This window comes from Lycorma delicatula, chromosome 1 (genome assembly GCF_047948215.1).
Source record: "Lycorma delicatula isolate Av1 chromosome 1, ASM4794821v1, whole genome shotgun sequence".
In the NCBI taxonomy this organism is placed as follows: domain Eukaryota; kingdom Metazoa; phylum Arthropoda; class Insecta; order Hemiptera; family Fulgoridae; genus Lycorma; species Lycorma delicatula.
The window spans coordinates 44,117,719-44,132,462 of record NC_134455.1 but is presented as its reverse complement, the minus strand read 5'-3'; the positions used below and the strand labels follow the sequence as shown (position 1 = coordinate 44,132,462).

Here is a 14,744-nt window from a genome sequence, read left to right as displayed (position 1 = left end):
CTAAATATTTATTTTGCTAGTAACTAAACTATAACATCAATAATCTAAATACATATAGAATAAGCACGAATAACAGAATAGATACATGCAGTCATACACTTATATGAACACATACACTAATATAATTGTAGTATTTATTGTATATATTATTACTCTAGTATTAGCTTTATGGATTACTATGAAATAGAAATTTTTAATGACAATATTGTTTAATGTGCTCTTTTTTCAGAGTATGGGTTAAACATATCGCCAATAATAAGATCAAACACATCTATCATCATTGCTAGAAAATGAATCACATTTGAAAACAGAAACAGATGAGGGTGCAGCATGGAATTTCAGTGACTTATCTACAGATTTTCACAGTCTTTAATATCAGTATCAACTTGAATTTTGTTGCCTTCTCCACTTTCTATAATACTACACATCTCTTTGTCTTCTGTTGTTCTTGAAGAAGATAAAAGTTTGCTCTATCAGCTTGTCAGATGTTAAGCTTCCCAAAGTGAGTATTGACAATTCTGAGTTACTTGAAAATTCATAAACCACCTGTTGAAATTTTTCATATCTGGAGAACTACTCTGAAGATAATTGGGAAGATCAAGGTGAACAATTTTGATAACCTACACATCATTTTGATTCTCCACTTTAGTGAAATTGTGCTCTCTAACAAAAAAAGTGATTTAGAGAATGTTTGATGTATTATTTAATTTTTTTTTTTTTTTTTAGGGCGAAAAACGGTTGGACGATTATTTAATGATGAGGTCCAAACTCTGATATTCAAGATTAGTATCCAATAGAAAAAATATGTTAGAGGTACAAAGGCCAGTTGTAAAATATGGTCACCAACTACTGCTAAGGCACTAGAAGCATGCATACATTAGATGTCTAATATTGATGGAAATGCATTTATCATCCATAAATAATAATAGAGCTCAGACCCAGCACAGTGTATACCAGAAGTTGCAAATTTTATAATCAGCAAGCAATTTAAAAAATAAATAAAACATTTCATGCAAATAACAATTTTGGATGCATAATGAAAAGTCAACCAGGTTATAATCTGGTATTCTTCAACATAAATAAGACCTGTACTACCAACATTGTATTCAAATATTTTTGAAGTATATGAATCTTCATCATTTCTTACACTAGATGAAAGTATTGTACCTTTACAGAGTATAAATGCAATAAAAAAATATAAGCTCAAGGAAAGAGGGTATAAAGTCTGGTGCCTTGCAGATGCTCTTACAGGGTGTGTAATAAATATTAAGGTATACATGGAAAATTATTACTTCTATGTATATTATTGATACTTGACTATGACAGGTCATACTGTCTGTGTGTAAAAGGGTTGTTGATTTAACATCCATGTGAAGGAAAAGAATAAGCTAATTGCTTTTTATTTTTTTATTTTATTTTTTTTTTATATAATTCAGTATAGTAATAAACATGTTTTTATAATACATGTTACATTGTTTTTCTTCTGTTTTTAAGTAAATTGTTTGAATAAAACATCATTCATATTTTTTATTTCTGTAAAGATTATTTTATAAAATATTAAAGAAATTATATCATTATGACATACTCAGGTCTAATCACTCCTAGTATAATGGACTCGAAATGCCCAATATAAAATTACCTGAAAAAAATATAAATTTAAGGAAACCAATGGTTTCTGGGAAAAATACTTAAAACATTCAATAACACTGTCATCAAAAGATTAAACTAAAAATTAAGGTTAGTAAGTCTTTTTTTTATTATTGCTAGAGTTATCCAGTAACTATTTTTTAAACAAATGAAGAAAAACAGTTCCCATTAAAGCGTTAATTCACAAACATGATTTTAAGAAAATACAAATGATAATCTATGTAACAGAAATCCATTAATATTGTACAATAGAAGACCTATCAAAAATTTCTGTAATGATTTTTGTTTTTTAATGCACTTTTATCTTAAAAAATTTGAAAGTGAAAGTTAGTGTGAGACCAAGGAAAGTCAATTATATTTCAATGTGGATGGCTCCTCAATATTTGCTCCCAGCCACATTTTGTTGTTGGTTTCTAATTAATGATGCAGCTTGGCCTTCCAATCCATCAATGTAACAAAAAACAGTTTTATGTCTAACATGTGACAAACTTAGACCATAGTAAATGGCTGTATTTAATTTTTTATCATTCACTCAAGTAATTTTTCTGAAAATATTTACACTAGATGCTATAATCATGATAAAAAATGGTGATTTTTTTTAATGATAGATATTCATAAAAAATTACCTCTAGAAATTAAAATCTTAATTGTGTATATATTTTGCTTGATTTCTAAGTTATATTGTTCAAGAAAATTATTTTGAAACTGTAATAAGATGTATGAAAATTCATTATTACAATAGTCATGGACTATTGAATGCAAATACACTACAGATCATAGTGAATAAATGCAAAATTTTATTTGAACGTGATTAATGGAAATAATTTTATTTGAGATCACTACTGTATGTCAAGTTGATGTGACTACTTTAAAAATTCATAATTAGCTTTTGTTAAATGATAACAATAAATGATTTTATAATTAATTATTAAATGCAACATAAAAAACTTTACCACAGATCAGTTTTTAAACAGATATAGATCTCTATTAATCTAATCTCAAGTTTCAGAAGCACTTAAAATAACTAGGGTAGAATACTCTTATTAAAATCTAACTTGTGTGAAATTCAGTCATTTTTTAACAGTAAAACAATCATTTAATGTTTTGACAACACAATTAAATTTTTAAACAAATTAATGATTCAAGTTTTCCTATTTAAAAAGTAAACTTGGAAAGCAAGCACAATTTATGGATGAACAAAAGATATGCACAAAGTAAATTATAGTTTATTTATAGTTAAAGATGTAATTTTTAATTCAAGTCATTTTAAATGGTCCTACCAATTTAGTTTAAGATTGGTGGATCCTTAATTTGATCAACATATTAAATTAAAATTAAAAATTTCACTTTAATTTGCAGCTGATTCATCAACATTTGTTCATAAATTTTCAAAGTGATAAACATTTGCACACATAGTTTATATGTTGTTAGATGTTAAATTTTCAGCAACAAAATTGATTTAGTGTGTAAAAAATCAAACCAATTTTTTTCAGTTTGAAGTATCTTAATAAAATATTAAACTTGTCATAACTATTAAATATTTATTATCTATGCAAATGTGCCAATTCAAGATGTATATATCTTGAGGCTAATTTAAATACTTTAGAACTGACAATACTTCGGCTTATAAGAAAGAACTTTATTATGCTTACATTGTGATTTTTACTAAATTATTAACCCATCTGTAAATTTAATTACAGTTATTGAAAATTAGATAAGAACACATTTGATGAGATAAGAATAAACTGAATTTGGTATTTCTGTCTATTATAATTTTTAAAAAATGTCTAAATAGTTTCAATTAGCTGTCTTCCGGATTGTTACTCTATTTATTTTAGGTTTTTTTTTTAATTTAATCCCCCCTTGTACACTTGTGTATATTAATGTTTTTATTACATTTATGTATTAATATGAACAATAAATTCCTTTTTTTGAGCTATGGAGTACTACACTAACATACTACTGCCATTATCTAATAAAATACATGCATCAATCTGAATGAAATATTTAATATACAGAATAATTCAACTGATAAACTCAATTTTGTAACTCTGTATTCCAAATTAAGAACTAATGACTAATGTGAAGTAAATTAAATCTAATAATACTCACAAAAAGGTTACAGACAATTCATAAATGTTCAATGAGTCCCTCTCTGGCTACATGCCACATATCTAACCAGTAGCTGAACTTGTCCAACACGCAAGGAAGCACATCTTTTGTTTCTGAGTTCACTGCATCTGTCAGGTGCAGTGAACTGCAGGTCAGCCAGATTTATTGGTAGACGTGTATGTAAACTACACCTTTCACAAACCCTCACAAGAAAAAGTCACATGGTGTGACGTCAGGTGATCTTTGAGGCCAGAACTGAAGGGTCAGGTCTTCATTCTGATGTCCTATCCATTCAAATAGCATCAAACAACTAAGTGCCAATGTGGCGGAGCACCATCCTGTTGAAAAATGAAGTCTTGAAAATCTTTATTTAGTTTATCATCACTCATTTAGTTCAGTTTTCAATCTTCATTTAGTTGAGGGAAACACCAGCCTTGGGGGACTCTCTCGTATTAAATTGTGTCATGGAGATTCTGTAAACCTCTTATGGGAACATTGTGTCTGTTCACTTTTCCACTGAGATGGAATGTCGCTTCATTGCTAAAAATTAGACGTGGAAGAAAAGAGTCATCCTCCATGTTTTCTAGCATCTGATCGCAATATTCAACATGCTTTTGGTTTAACACTCCCACAGAGACTGTAAAGTTGTAGGCGATATAGCTTGAAATAAAAAAAATAACGCCTCAAAAGATGCCAGGCAGTTGGTTGAGGAATTTCAAGTTCTCTGCTTGCTCTGTAGGTTGACTTACTTGGGCTATGTACAAAACATTCTTTAATTTGTCTCACGTTCTCTGCCACACACAGTTTGCCTGTGCTCTTGCCTTTACAGAGACACCCTGTTTGTTCAAACCGGTGAAACCAATGACTTATGTTCTTCCTTGTAGGAGGGTCAATGTTAAATCTGAGATGAAACACACATTGCACTACACTTGCTGACTGAGGTTTGCCATACTCAAAAACACAGAAAATATTATGTTGCACTGTAGCCATCTTACTCACAACTGACACGTAATGGCGGAACAAGCACTCTAGCAAACATCTGCATAACTACATGTGCTCTAGTGATGTTATTCAAAATGTTCAGACCTACTCTCTCAACTACTATATAGATCAGTTAAATACAATTGTACCAGATCATTCAAAAAGGACTTCACTACTTTAAAAGCAAATAAAAATTTATTGAGATAACTTACGGATTCAGTTGAAGTCTCATTTCGTAGAAAAACACAAGTTTGTCACTCAACATTTCACTTTGGCTCGATATGGCATCTAGTTGAACATTACCTCTGCAGCTACGGCATTAATTTGAATACTTAATTCAACAAGATCAGCAGGCAAAGGTGGTACATAAACCCAGTCTTTAATGATACCCCAAAAGAAAAAATCTAGCAGGGTCAAATCAGGGAGTGAGGTGACCATGCAATTGGACCTTCATGACCAATCCACCAACCTGGATATCAAGTATCAAGAAAATGTGAGACTTATAGGTGGTAATGAGGTATTGCCCCATCTTGCTGATAGTAATGGCATCCATTTTGGTCATCATCATTTAACTGAGGAATTAGAAAACGTAACACACTGCACACCAAATTATAATTATAATTTTTATAAAAATTACAATGAAATGACAATAAAAGAAAAAAACATTATTGATTGGATTTAGAATGATTCATATCATCCCAATCATCTAAATTTGGAATAATAATCAGTTTATTAATGGCTGTTTTTATGGTGGTATTATTTATTTTTACTTCTACTAGTCTAATGAGTTCATCCTTGCCTGGATACACTTTAACTATTACTCCTAACCTCCACATGAGTGGAGGAAGGTTATTTTCCTTAATTATAACCAGATTAAACCTTGCACTTACTTCCCTGTTGTAGAGAATGTAAGTAGTCGTTAGACCATCCCTTGCAAAAATCTCTTAGTAATTTTTATGTAAGCTGTCACCTAGTGAGCTTATTTGCATTAATGCCTGAGAAATCAGGATCATGTAGGGAAGTTAAAGAGCGAAAATTAAAAAATGTCCAGGAGTAAGTGGAACTGGATCAGATGTATCTGATGTATGCCGCCCACCATGACAGATAAGTATTGAGTCGGCATAATCAACACCAGTTGACTGGAATGGTCTGGATATTGTGACTCTTTCTTTTGACAGATGACCAAGTGACTCTAAGGTTGAGCTCCAAAGCGAAAACAAGTTGAAACATTTATGTATGATCGAGTGAATTATGATTTTGGAATTGACGATCCAATATTTTTGTCTGAGTGAAGAATGAATTAATTGTAATCCTCCATGGGATAATCTTAAATGCTCAGGATAAATAATCAATCGAATTAGATGACTATGAGAACTTAAAATCATAGGATGCTTAGATTTAGAGACAATTTTGAAAAACTTAAACGACCTCCAACGCGAATAATACCTTTTTGATCCAAAAATGGGTTGAGAGAAATTAATTTGCATTTCCTGGATACAGCAGAATTTTTTCTTAAATCGTTTAATTCCTTTGCAAAATATAACTCTTGAGTTTGGCGAACAAGAATTTCTAATGTGGAACTGGTTTCTTGTGGAGAAAGATCTGATAACATACGACTGTTTTTATTTTTCAAATTGTGGATGAATCGACGACAATATGAAAGTATGTTTAATGTTTGGCTGAATGAAGAAAATGGTTTTGAAAGTTCTACAGCTTCTGCAGCTTGAAGAGCAGCTGAAAACACATTATTTTTTCTAGACTTCTCTTCCTTGAGCAAATCTGGCGGAATCATAGAAATAACAGATTGATTGGATGGCCAGACATTCTCTTCCTTCAGACGAGCCATTCCACCAGAATTGTGATGAGGTTAATGCATCCGGCATGCATTACCGGACTGGATTACCAGATGACAGGATGTCTGCGGGGTTATCTCTTGAAGGAATGTGCTTCCATAAGCATTCCTTAGTTAGCTCTTGAATTTCACAAATTTTATTTGCAACGAATACCTTCCATCAATTAGGAAGCGATGACAACCAATAAGTACGACTTGAGAATCTTGGATGAAACCTTATACCTAAAATACACTTAACTTTATTGAATAGATGAGAGAACAGAAGAGCCGCATTCAGCTCTAACCTAGGAATGAGATTTGCTTGACTGGAGCAACACTAGATTTTGAACACAATAAGTGGGTACAATGTGTTCATTGCTGTCAACAGATCTGATGAAAAGACATGCACTATATGCGCTGCTAATTGCATCACAAAATCCGTGTAATTGATGACTCTTACTAAGTCTAATTTTAACTAATCTAGGAATCTTAAAATTACATGAAGATTTGAGTTGAGAGTACACAAAATTCTATTTTTCTGCTAATGGAGCGGGAAGAACTTCATCCCAGTGAAGGTTGGTGCACGATAACTCTTGTATGAGCACTTTAAACTGAACGATTATGGGAGCAAGTAGTCCTGAAGGATCGAACAATGAAGAAATGATTGACAGAACGCTTGCTGTAAGAATTATTCTTATCCCTTGGTTCGAATTGATAAATGAAATCATCGCCTTGAGGATTCCAAAATAATCCAAGTGTCTTGATATTTTCATCCTTATCTAATTTGATGAAAGAATCAGAATTGTCCAAAATATCTGGAAGTTGGAATGGCATTTATGTAGTGAAAGTCCATATTTGCTAAGCAATAACTAAACATTATTGTATAATTTTTTCAACTGATTCATGATGTCACAACCAGTGAGCAGATCTTTGACATAAAAATCTTGCTTAATTACTTGGCAAGCTTGAGGAAAGAGGCTTCATTTTGATTGGAAATTTCAATCAAATATCTTGTTGCTAGAAAACTTGAAGGTGCTAAACCATAAGTAACTGTTTAAGTTATATGGAATGATTGATGAGTTGGTATCATCATACCAGAGAATTCTTTGTAATGAAAAATCTTGAGGATTAATGCAAATTTTTCTGCAAATTAGGAATGTCTCCTAAAGTAGGTGTAAGTTCTAAAACGAATTATAATTGAAAATAAATCTTGTACTACTGAACCTGTAGCAAGAATTGAATTGAGTGAATGGCCATTTGAAGTTTTCATGCTACCATCAAATACTACTCTTGTCTTGGTAGTGGTGGAAGATTTACAAAATACTGCGTGATGAGGCAAATAAAAGATTTCATATGGAACCTTGGATTGAAATGAATCTACAGGTTGCATGTGAACCAATTCTTGTTATTCCTTCATGAAATGGAAGTAGTCTTCCTTGAGTTTAGGATTTTTTTTAAATCTATGCTGTAATAAATTGAAACGATGTTTGGCATTTGCATAAGAATCTCCTAAAGTACAATTTGCCTTATGAGAAAGAGACACAACAAGTCTCCCTCGTTGATCACAAAAGGTATTTTCAACTAAATGTTTTCCAGAGAAAGATTCCTCTTTGGTTGGTAAACAATCTTCTATCACTTCAGATCTCCAAAATGATTCAATTGAAAGGAAAGCTGTTCATTACTAACAAGAGGTGATATAGAATTTGAATTGTTTTTCCGCTTACTGTGTTTAGTAGGGATTTGATTTGAAACTATGAACCAAGACGAGTTTCTTGAAGTATGGTACAATTGTAATTATGAATTAATTGAACAGGCTTAAGTAGAGAAAGCTAATATTGAGTTGCTAGAAGAATGTTGATTTGCCCAGGAATATTAAAATGAGGATCGGCTAGAAAAAGGTAAGAAGGAATTTCCCAGTCAGTTACATTTACAAAATCATTAGGTAACAAAACTGTAATGGATGGCATTACATGAAATTTCAAAATTAAATTAAAATCTTCATATCTAGAATTAATATTTAAATCAATACTTAGCTTAGATTTAGTAAAAATATTGTTAATACCTGTGATCAGCTTGAAAATAGGTTTGATTTGAAGCACAAGTTTGGCGGCAAACCTTTCAGTACAAAATGAAATCATCAAAGCGGAATCAAGTAAAACTCTAGGATGAAATTACCTTTTTTGTTTTTAACGTTAACTATTTTGCTGTTGCAAGTAAAACAGACTTGTTAGGTTCTGATTTTAAAGTACAATATGAACTATTAGCTGAAGGAGCTTGATTCTGCTTAGAAGATTTATTTGCTGCATCTTGCAGCGTTTTATCTTAATGAATTACCGTGTGATGCTTCAGTGAGCATTTTTTACATTTGATTGCTTGAGCAATCTTTGACAACATGTTGTTAACTTAAACAATTAAAACATAATTTTTCTTGTAATACAACGTTTTTCATTAACGTTATAACTTAAAAACTTATCACATCAATACAATGGATGGTTGCTAATTTTACAAAATGTACACACAGAATTATTTACATGAAATACATTTTTACCAGAACTAGGTTTTGAATAATCATATTTTTTGCTACTAAATCCTATATTAGACGGCTGTGCCTTTTCATTACTTTGAATTGTGTCTGTGGATTCAAGTAATTTATGTTTACATTTTAAGAAAGACATAAGTTGTTCTAACTTAGGGAATTCATTACCTTCTAATAATTGTTCCCAATTTCTTAAAGTATTTAAATTTAAGTTTGGTATAATTAACTGTATTACAATAAATTCTAAATAGTCAATATTTAGATTTTTCAATGCATTAATGTTTGAATTAACTTGGTCAATGAACTTAGATAAATTTTCAGAATTTTCGTTTTTTAATGATTTTAAATTAATATCTAAAGCATGTTTAGCTGCTATTAGCCTTTTGTTATCATAACGAGCTTTAAGTAATTCTATTGCAGTTTCATAATTTTCAGATGTTACTGATAAATTTTTATTACATCAAGAGCATTGCCTCAAGAAATTTGTAAGGTAATAAAATTTTTCAACATTAGAAAACTCTTCTCGGTTATGAATTAAACTATTAAAAAGATCAAACATTTACACCAAGCAGTCGTCATGAAAGGGCTCAATTTGTATAGGTTTTAAAGTAATTGGATTAGTGGATTAGGTTTGTTAATCACTTTAGTTGCATCAGTTACCTCTGAAATTTTGGAACGATTTTCTAATTTTTTATGTTTTCATTTAAGTTTATCAAAAAGGTTATCATAAGTGTCTCTGACTTCAAGGTCCTTATCAGTTGTATCTTGGTGCAATTCGATTTCAGATTGAACATTGAAAAATAGTTTTTCGTATTCTAACAGTTTATCAAACTGTAAATAGATAAACAGTAAATAGATAAACGGTAAATAGATCTAATCGCCTGAATTAAAATCAAAGTTTTCAATGAATGTTTTTAATTTGGCTATACTATTCTTCATAATGCCTCGTTTTTTGATTAAATCCTTGAATTCCATTTTTATTGGAATCATACACAAAATAATATTAAATCTGAATGAAATAAAGTTATTATAAAATAAGGTTAAAAGATAAATGTCTATACAATAATATTATTAAAGTATAGCTTATGCATAAAGTTGAATGAACTGGATTGGTTGTAAATATGATATGATATTGCTAACATCTGCTGTGTGCAGGTCAGCGACAACAGAAAGATTGCTAGAGATGTGCGCGTATGTGCTTCATACAGCACAGCAAGTAAACTTGTCCAAACTGGTATCAAGGTTAGTTCTGTATACCTGGCTAATTTCATAGCTACAATTTTAACTGTATTTTAAAACACTGAAATATTTAACTATTGAAATATTCACAAGCATTTGAATGTTTCACTAATGTTAACTTTTTAATTGCACTTTTAACATTCACCCTTACTTAATTTTTTATACACTTTTTATAAATAATGTGTTGTTGACTTGGTTTGACCTTATCGAAACCCATGGATGAATGCTGTAGAGCGGCTAAGTCTGTGTTGTTAATACAGCGACTTGACGATGAAATGTTGGTTAACAGATGCAGTAGTCGATCAAGTAGGTACGGTGACTTGACCATCTGGTTCTTGAATGTGGAGACGAATGACCATAAAACATGTGGGCATTGGCTTGAATGATCCATCTCATCCAGCCCGCGATGATGACCAAAAAACGTGTGTTAGATCCGGCACTAACTATCTGGCCAATTAACGATCTAACTTCATCTAGCCCAGAGGACCAAAGAACGTGTGTTGAATCCGGCAGTGTAACTATACAGCCCGGAAGATCAAAAAATGTGTTGCAATGTCGATGGGACACCCATGGTTAACAGCGTTGCTGTAGATTTTAGAGAGAGGGTGGACTGTGTGTTCAAAGGTGATGAATGAAGGCAACACCTTGTTGATTACTGAAGGATTGTTTAATTGTACGCTGTCTTGGGGTGGTTTAAAATAATTTTGTAACACAACACTTGTAACTTATAACTTAACGTTAAAGATGGCAAACATAAGCTAAACAAAACTTAAAGTAATGTTCATCCAAACAAGAATTGAGAGAGTCCATCCGGACACGATTGCCTTGGGCCAGCTATGAGTGCAGACTGGTGTAAGACACTACAGTGCTCGAGGCAGCAGCTTGACGTAGAGTGGAATGATGGTCTGACGACCACAGTTTGCTGTGGGCACCCTAGCCACTGCTAGGTTTCAGCACCCAACGGCAAGTGGGGGTGAAAACGTAACATCACGTGTAATGTGTTGAACCACAGTTAGTTTGTATGGCTTCAAATGCAATCGTTTAGGTAATATGCACCAAACAGTCATTAGTATATGTGGAATTCCAGTCTCACATGACACAAGTCAAGTCAATTTCTTCAAACAACATGCAAAGCTCTTTCATGTGGTGCATGTTTAACAGAAAGTTTGTGCCAAGAGTAAATTGTATGCCTACAATGAGGCTCCCTACTATACTCTCTACAAAAATTATGTTGAACAGCAGTTGCTGAGTGCATATCATGAAACCAAAACATAGCGACCACATTCTGCACCAGTAAATCTATCCATTTTTAACCACACTGGTGGCTGAATTTGGTACTAATGACCTACATGAATCAAAACTTAATGTGTTTTGCTATTTCAACTGAAACTAAAAGTTACCTAAATAAATTTTTATATGTTTTTAAAGTTGTGATATCCTTTTTGAATTGCTCAGTATTAGTTCAGGAAATATAGTGTTACTAAATTGAGTCCATCACTTAAAATTGCCCTGTATACATTATACATATAACTATACAGTTTTACTTAACAATCCTCTTAGCGTTAAAAAGTAAAATAAATGTAATTTAAGAATGTGATGAAGTGTTGTAAATGAATAAAAATATTCACATCTATTACTCAATTATAATACTCTATATTAATTTTATTTAACACATACTACCAGATTTATATTTATAAAGCTGGAAGCACTTTACCTAACCAATTTATAAAATAACGTAACACAGAAGTTTTAAGTAGAATCTTATGTAAACTAATATTGATATAATTGAAACAAAAAAGTAAAGGTTACCATTAAATGGAACTTATTAGTTCTAACATTTTATAAACAAAAAAAGTCAATTCTAACCTTACTAAACTAAGGCACAAAATATTTTTAGCATTTGCATACCCTACTTTCTGTTAACATAGCATTAAAATGATTAAGATCAATAACTGACATCAACCTGCTTTTAATTTCTTCATTCTATATTAAAATTCACAGTTAAACATTTTAATAAGATCAAAATTGATAAAAACTATTCTTTATTCACTTTTCAACCTGAAATATCTTCTTTTTTTTACAAGACACCAATCACATAGTAGATTTTGTTTTTTGAAATTGTAGGGAATTTTTAGATCTAGTTTTAAAATTTAAAATCTGATTTTAATACTGAAGTAGATTTTTGTTTGCAACTGATACGAAGGGTTTCAGTTTAAAGTTGGGATAATATAATCACTTTTACCACAACTAACAAACTTCTGTACTCATCATCTCTTCTGATGAAACCAGTGTCAGCAGTTTTATGAAAAATTAAAAATTCCCAACATATATGTAATTTTAATAATACAGAGATATAATAAGGTAATAGTAAAGATACTTAAGTTAGCTCAAGGTTACTGTGCCCTTGGCTTTGATCATTTGGTTACCGATATAACCACGTAAATAGTTTTTATCATTTTTCTAACCAATGAAATGACTTTAGCACAGGAAGTAGTAACAGAATTGTTAAAATAAACACTAGTGACAGTGATTCTGGTTTAGACGACAACTCTGTAGATACATGTAGAAATATTAACAAAGTTCATTTTGAATTATAATTTGTTTTTAACAACTGTTAATGATTTAATGAAGTAAAACTATAACAGTTCACAGAAGTTGGTAAATTGAAATTATACTGTGATATATTTGTAACTATTAAAGATTTTGGTTAAAAAATTAACATACAAGGGTGTAAAAAAAAAAGAAGAATATCAGGGCTTTAAAGCTAATTAATAGCTCTTTACAGCGTAATTCTTACAGTTCCCTACAAGTGTTCAATGTGAGCACCTTTCATCATCTACTACACATGCAGCTGATGTTAAAACTCACCACATAATTAACCAGTATGTCTGGAGAAATAGAAATGATAACCGCTTCAATATTGTGCCACCAATTGGGTTGCCACCAGTAGGTAGCGGAGGTACACCCACAAGACCCTTTATAAACCCTAAAAGAAAGAAAATCAATTCCAACCAAAAAATTGGTTGTCCTTGGAGGTCAACACAAACAAACTCTGTCGTCGGGTTCATGCCAACCGATCCAGCAATTGGGGAAAATGTCATTCAACCTCGCATACAGTTATATCAATGAGGGGAAACGTATCATCTTGTTGCCAAATAAAATTCTTTGGCCCATCTTACAGTTGAGGGAAGAGCCATGTAAGCAACAATATATCCAAATAAGCAATTACTGTTATGTTTCCTTCAGCAAAAAAGAACAGCTTGTAAACTTACCATCAGGATATCGTATAACCAACATTAAATTTTGGGAGTCCCTTCTTTCGTATCACAAGAGTTCATGGAAATTTTTCTGACCCCCCAGATACAGACATTCTGCGTTAACTTTTCTACTAAGATAAATGTCAACTCATCTCTAAATACAATACAATCAAGAAAGTTTGCATCTTTAAGCTGCAACATTTCAATTGTGAAGTTGGCATACATAGCATGGTTGGTAGCCTTCAAAGTCTCTAACAGCTGTAAATGATAGACAGTTATATAAGTGATTTCTTAAAACATGCTACACTGTCATTACCAACATTGCTAGTACATGGCCAGCCTTCTCAACAGATTTTTTTAGGACTACACAGGGATAACTCCATGACATGTTAACATTTTCCTTTAGATACCTTTGGTCAACCTGTATGTTTTCTTTAGCCAGACATTCGACTGATTATGCCATCAACAAATGTTATTGTCACCTGGAGGATCACAATTAAACTTTCACTGGAACTCATATTGTATTGTAATGACAGATTCACATTTATTAAACTGTAAAACACAGAAGACTTTCTGTTCAGGAGTTGCCATCTTTGCTACATGCGGTATCAAGTGGAAAAATAAATGAACTAAATGTGTCCTTATTGCTGTTTGATTCTAGCTTTAAATCAACACTGTACACCTCACACAAGAAATGGTATGTAAAAAATTAAAACCCCAATATTTGTTTTTATATCCAGTATATTGTTATATATATCATAACATACACAATATTATAATCAATATCAAAAGACAATATCACAAACATGGATAATTCTTTAACTAAGAAAATATGCATGTAAATGAGGTTGCAAAAGTTCAAGGGGCATTTTTCCACTTAGCAACTTAGGGGCATCTTAGCGACTTGAAAATGTTGCTAAAATGTGTTGTCATCAGGAGCAAATCTGTATGCAAAATTTCAGAGCAAATGGATAAGTAGAAGTGCTTCAAAATTTGACTGAAAGGTTCCGTACCATGAATCTCACATACATAATCCAAGAGCAAGTTAATATAAGAGATAAAAAAAAACAAAGGAATTCAAGTACTCAGTAATGCATAAAATCCCATACGAGTTTATGAACAAAACTTACTTTCTGCTTTT

The 14,744-nt window shown here is 31.6% G+C and overlaps 1 protein-coding gene across 1 annotated transcript in view; it reads right to left on the bottom strand.

Annotated features, from left to right (window-relative positions):
* Positions 1-1,586: 1,586 nt before the first annotated feature.
* Positions 1,587-14,744, bottom strand: part of Sys1 (Sys1 golgi trafficking protein) — a 57,318-nt gene continuing 44,160 nt past the window's right edge. The window contains exon 5 of the mRNA XM_075354307.1: positions 1,587-1,639. Within this exon, the coding sequence (XP_075210422.1) occupies positions 1,602-1,639 (38 nt within the window). The 3' untranslated portion in view covers positions 1,587-1,601. The remainder of the gene's footprint in view (positions 1,640-14,744) is intronic.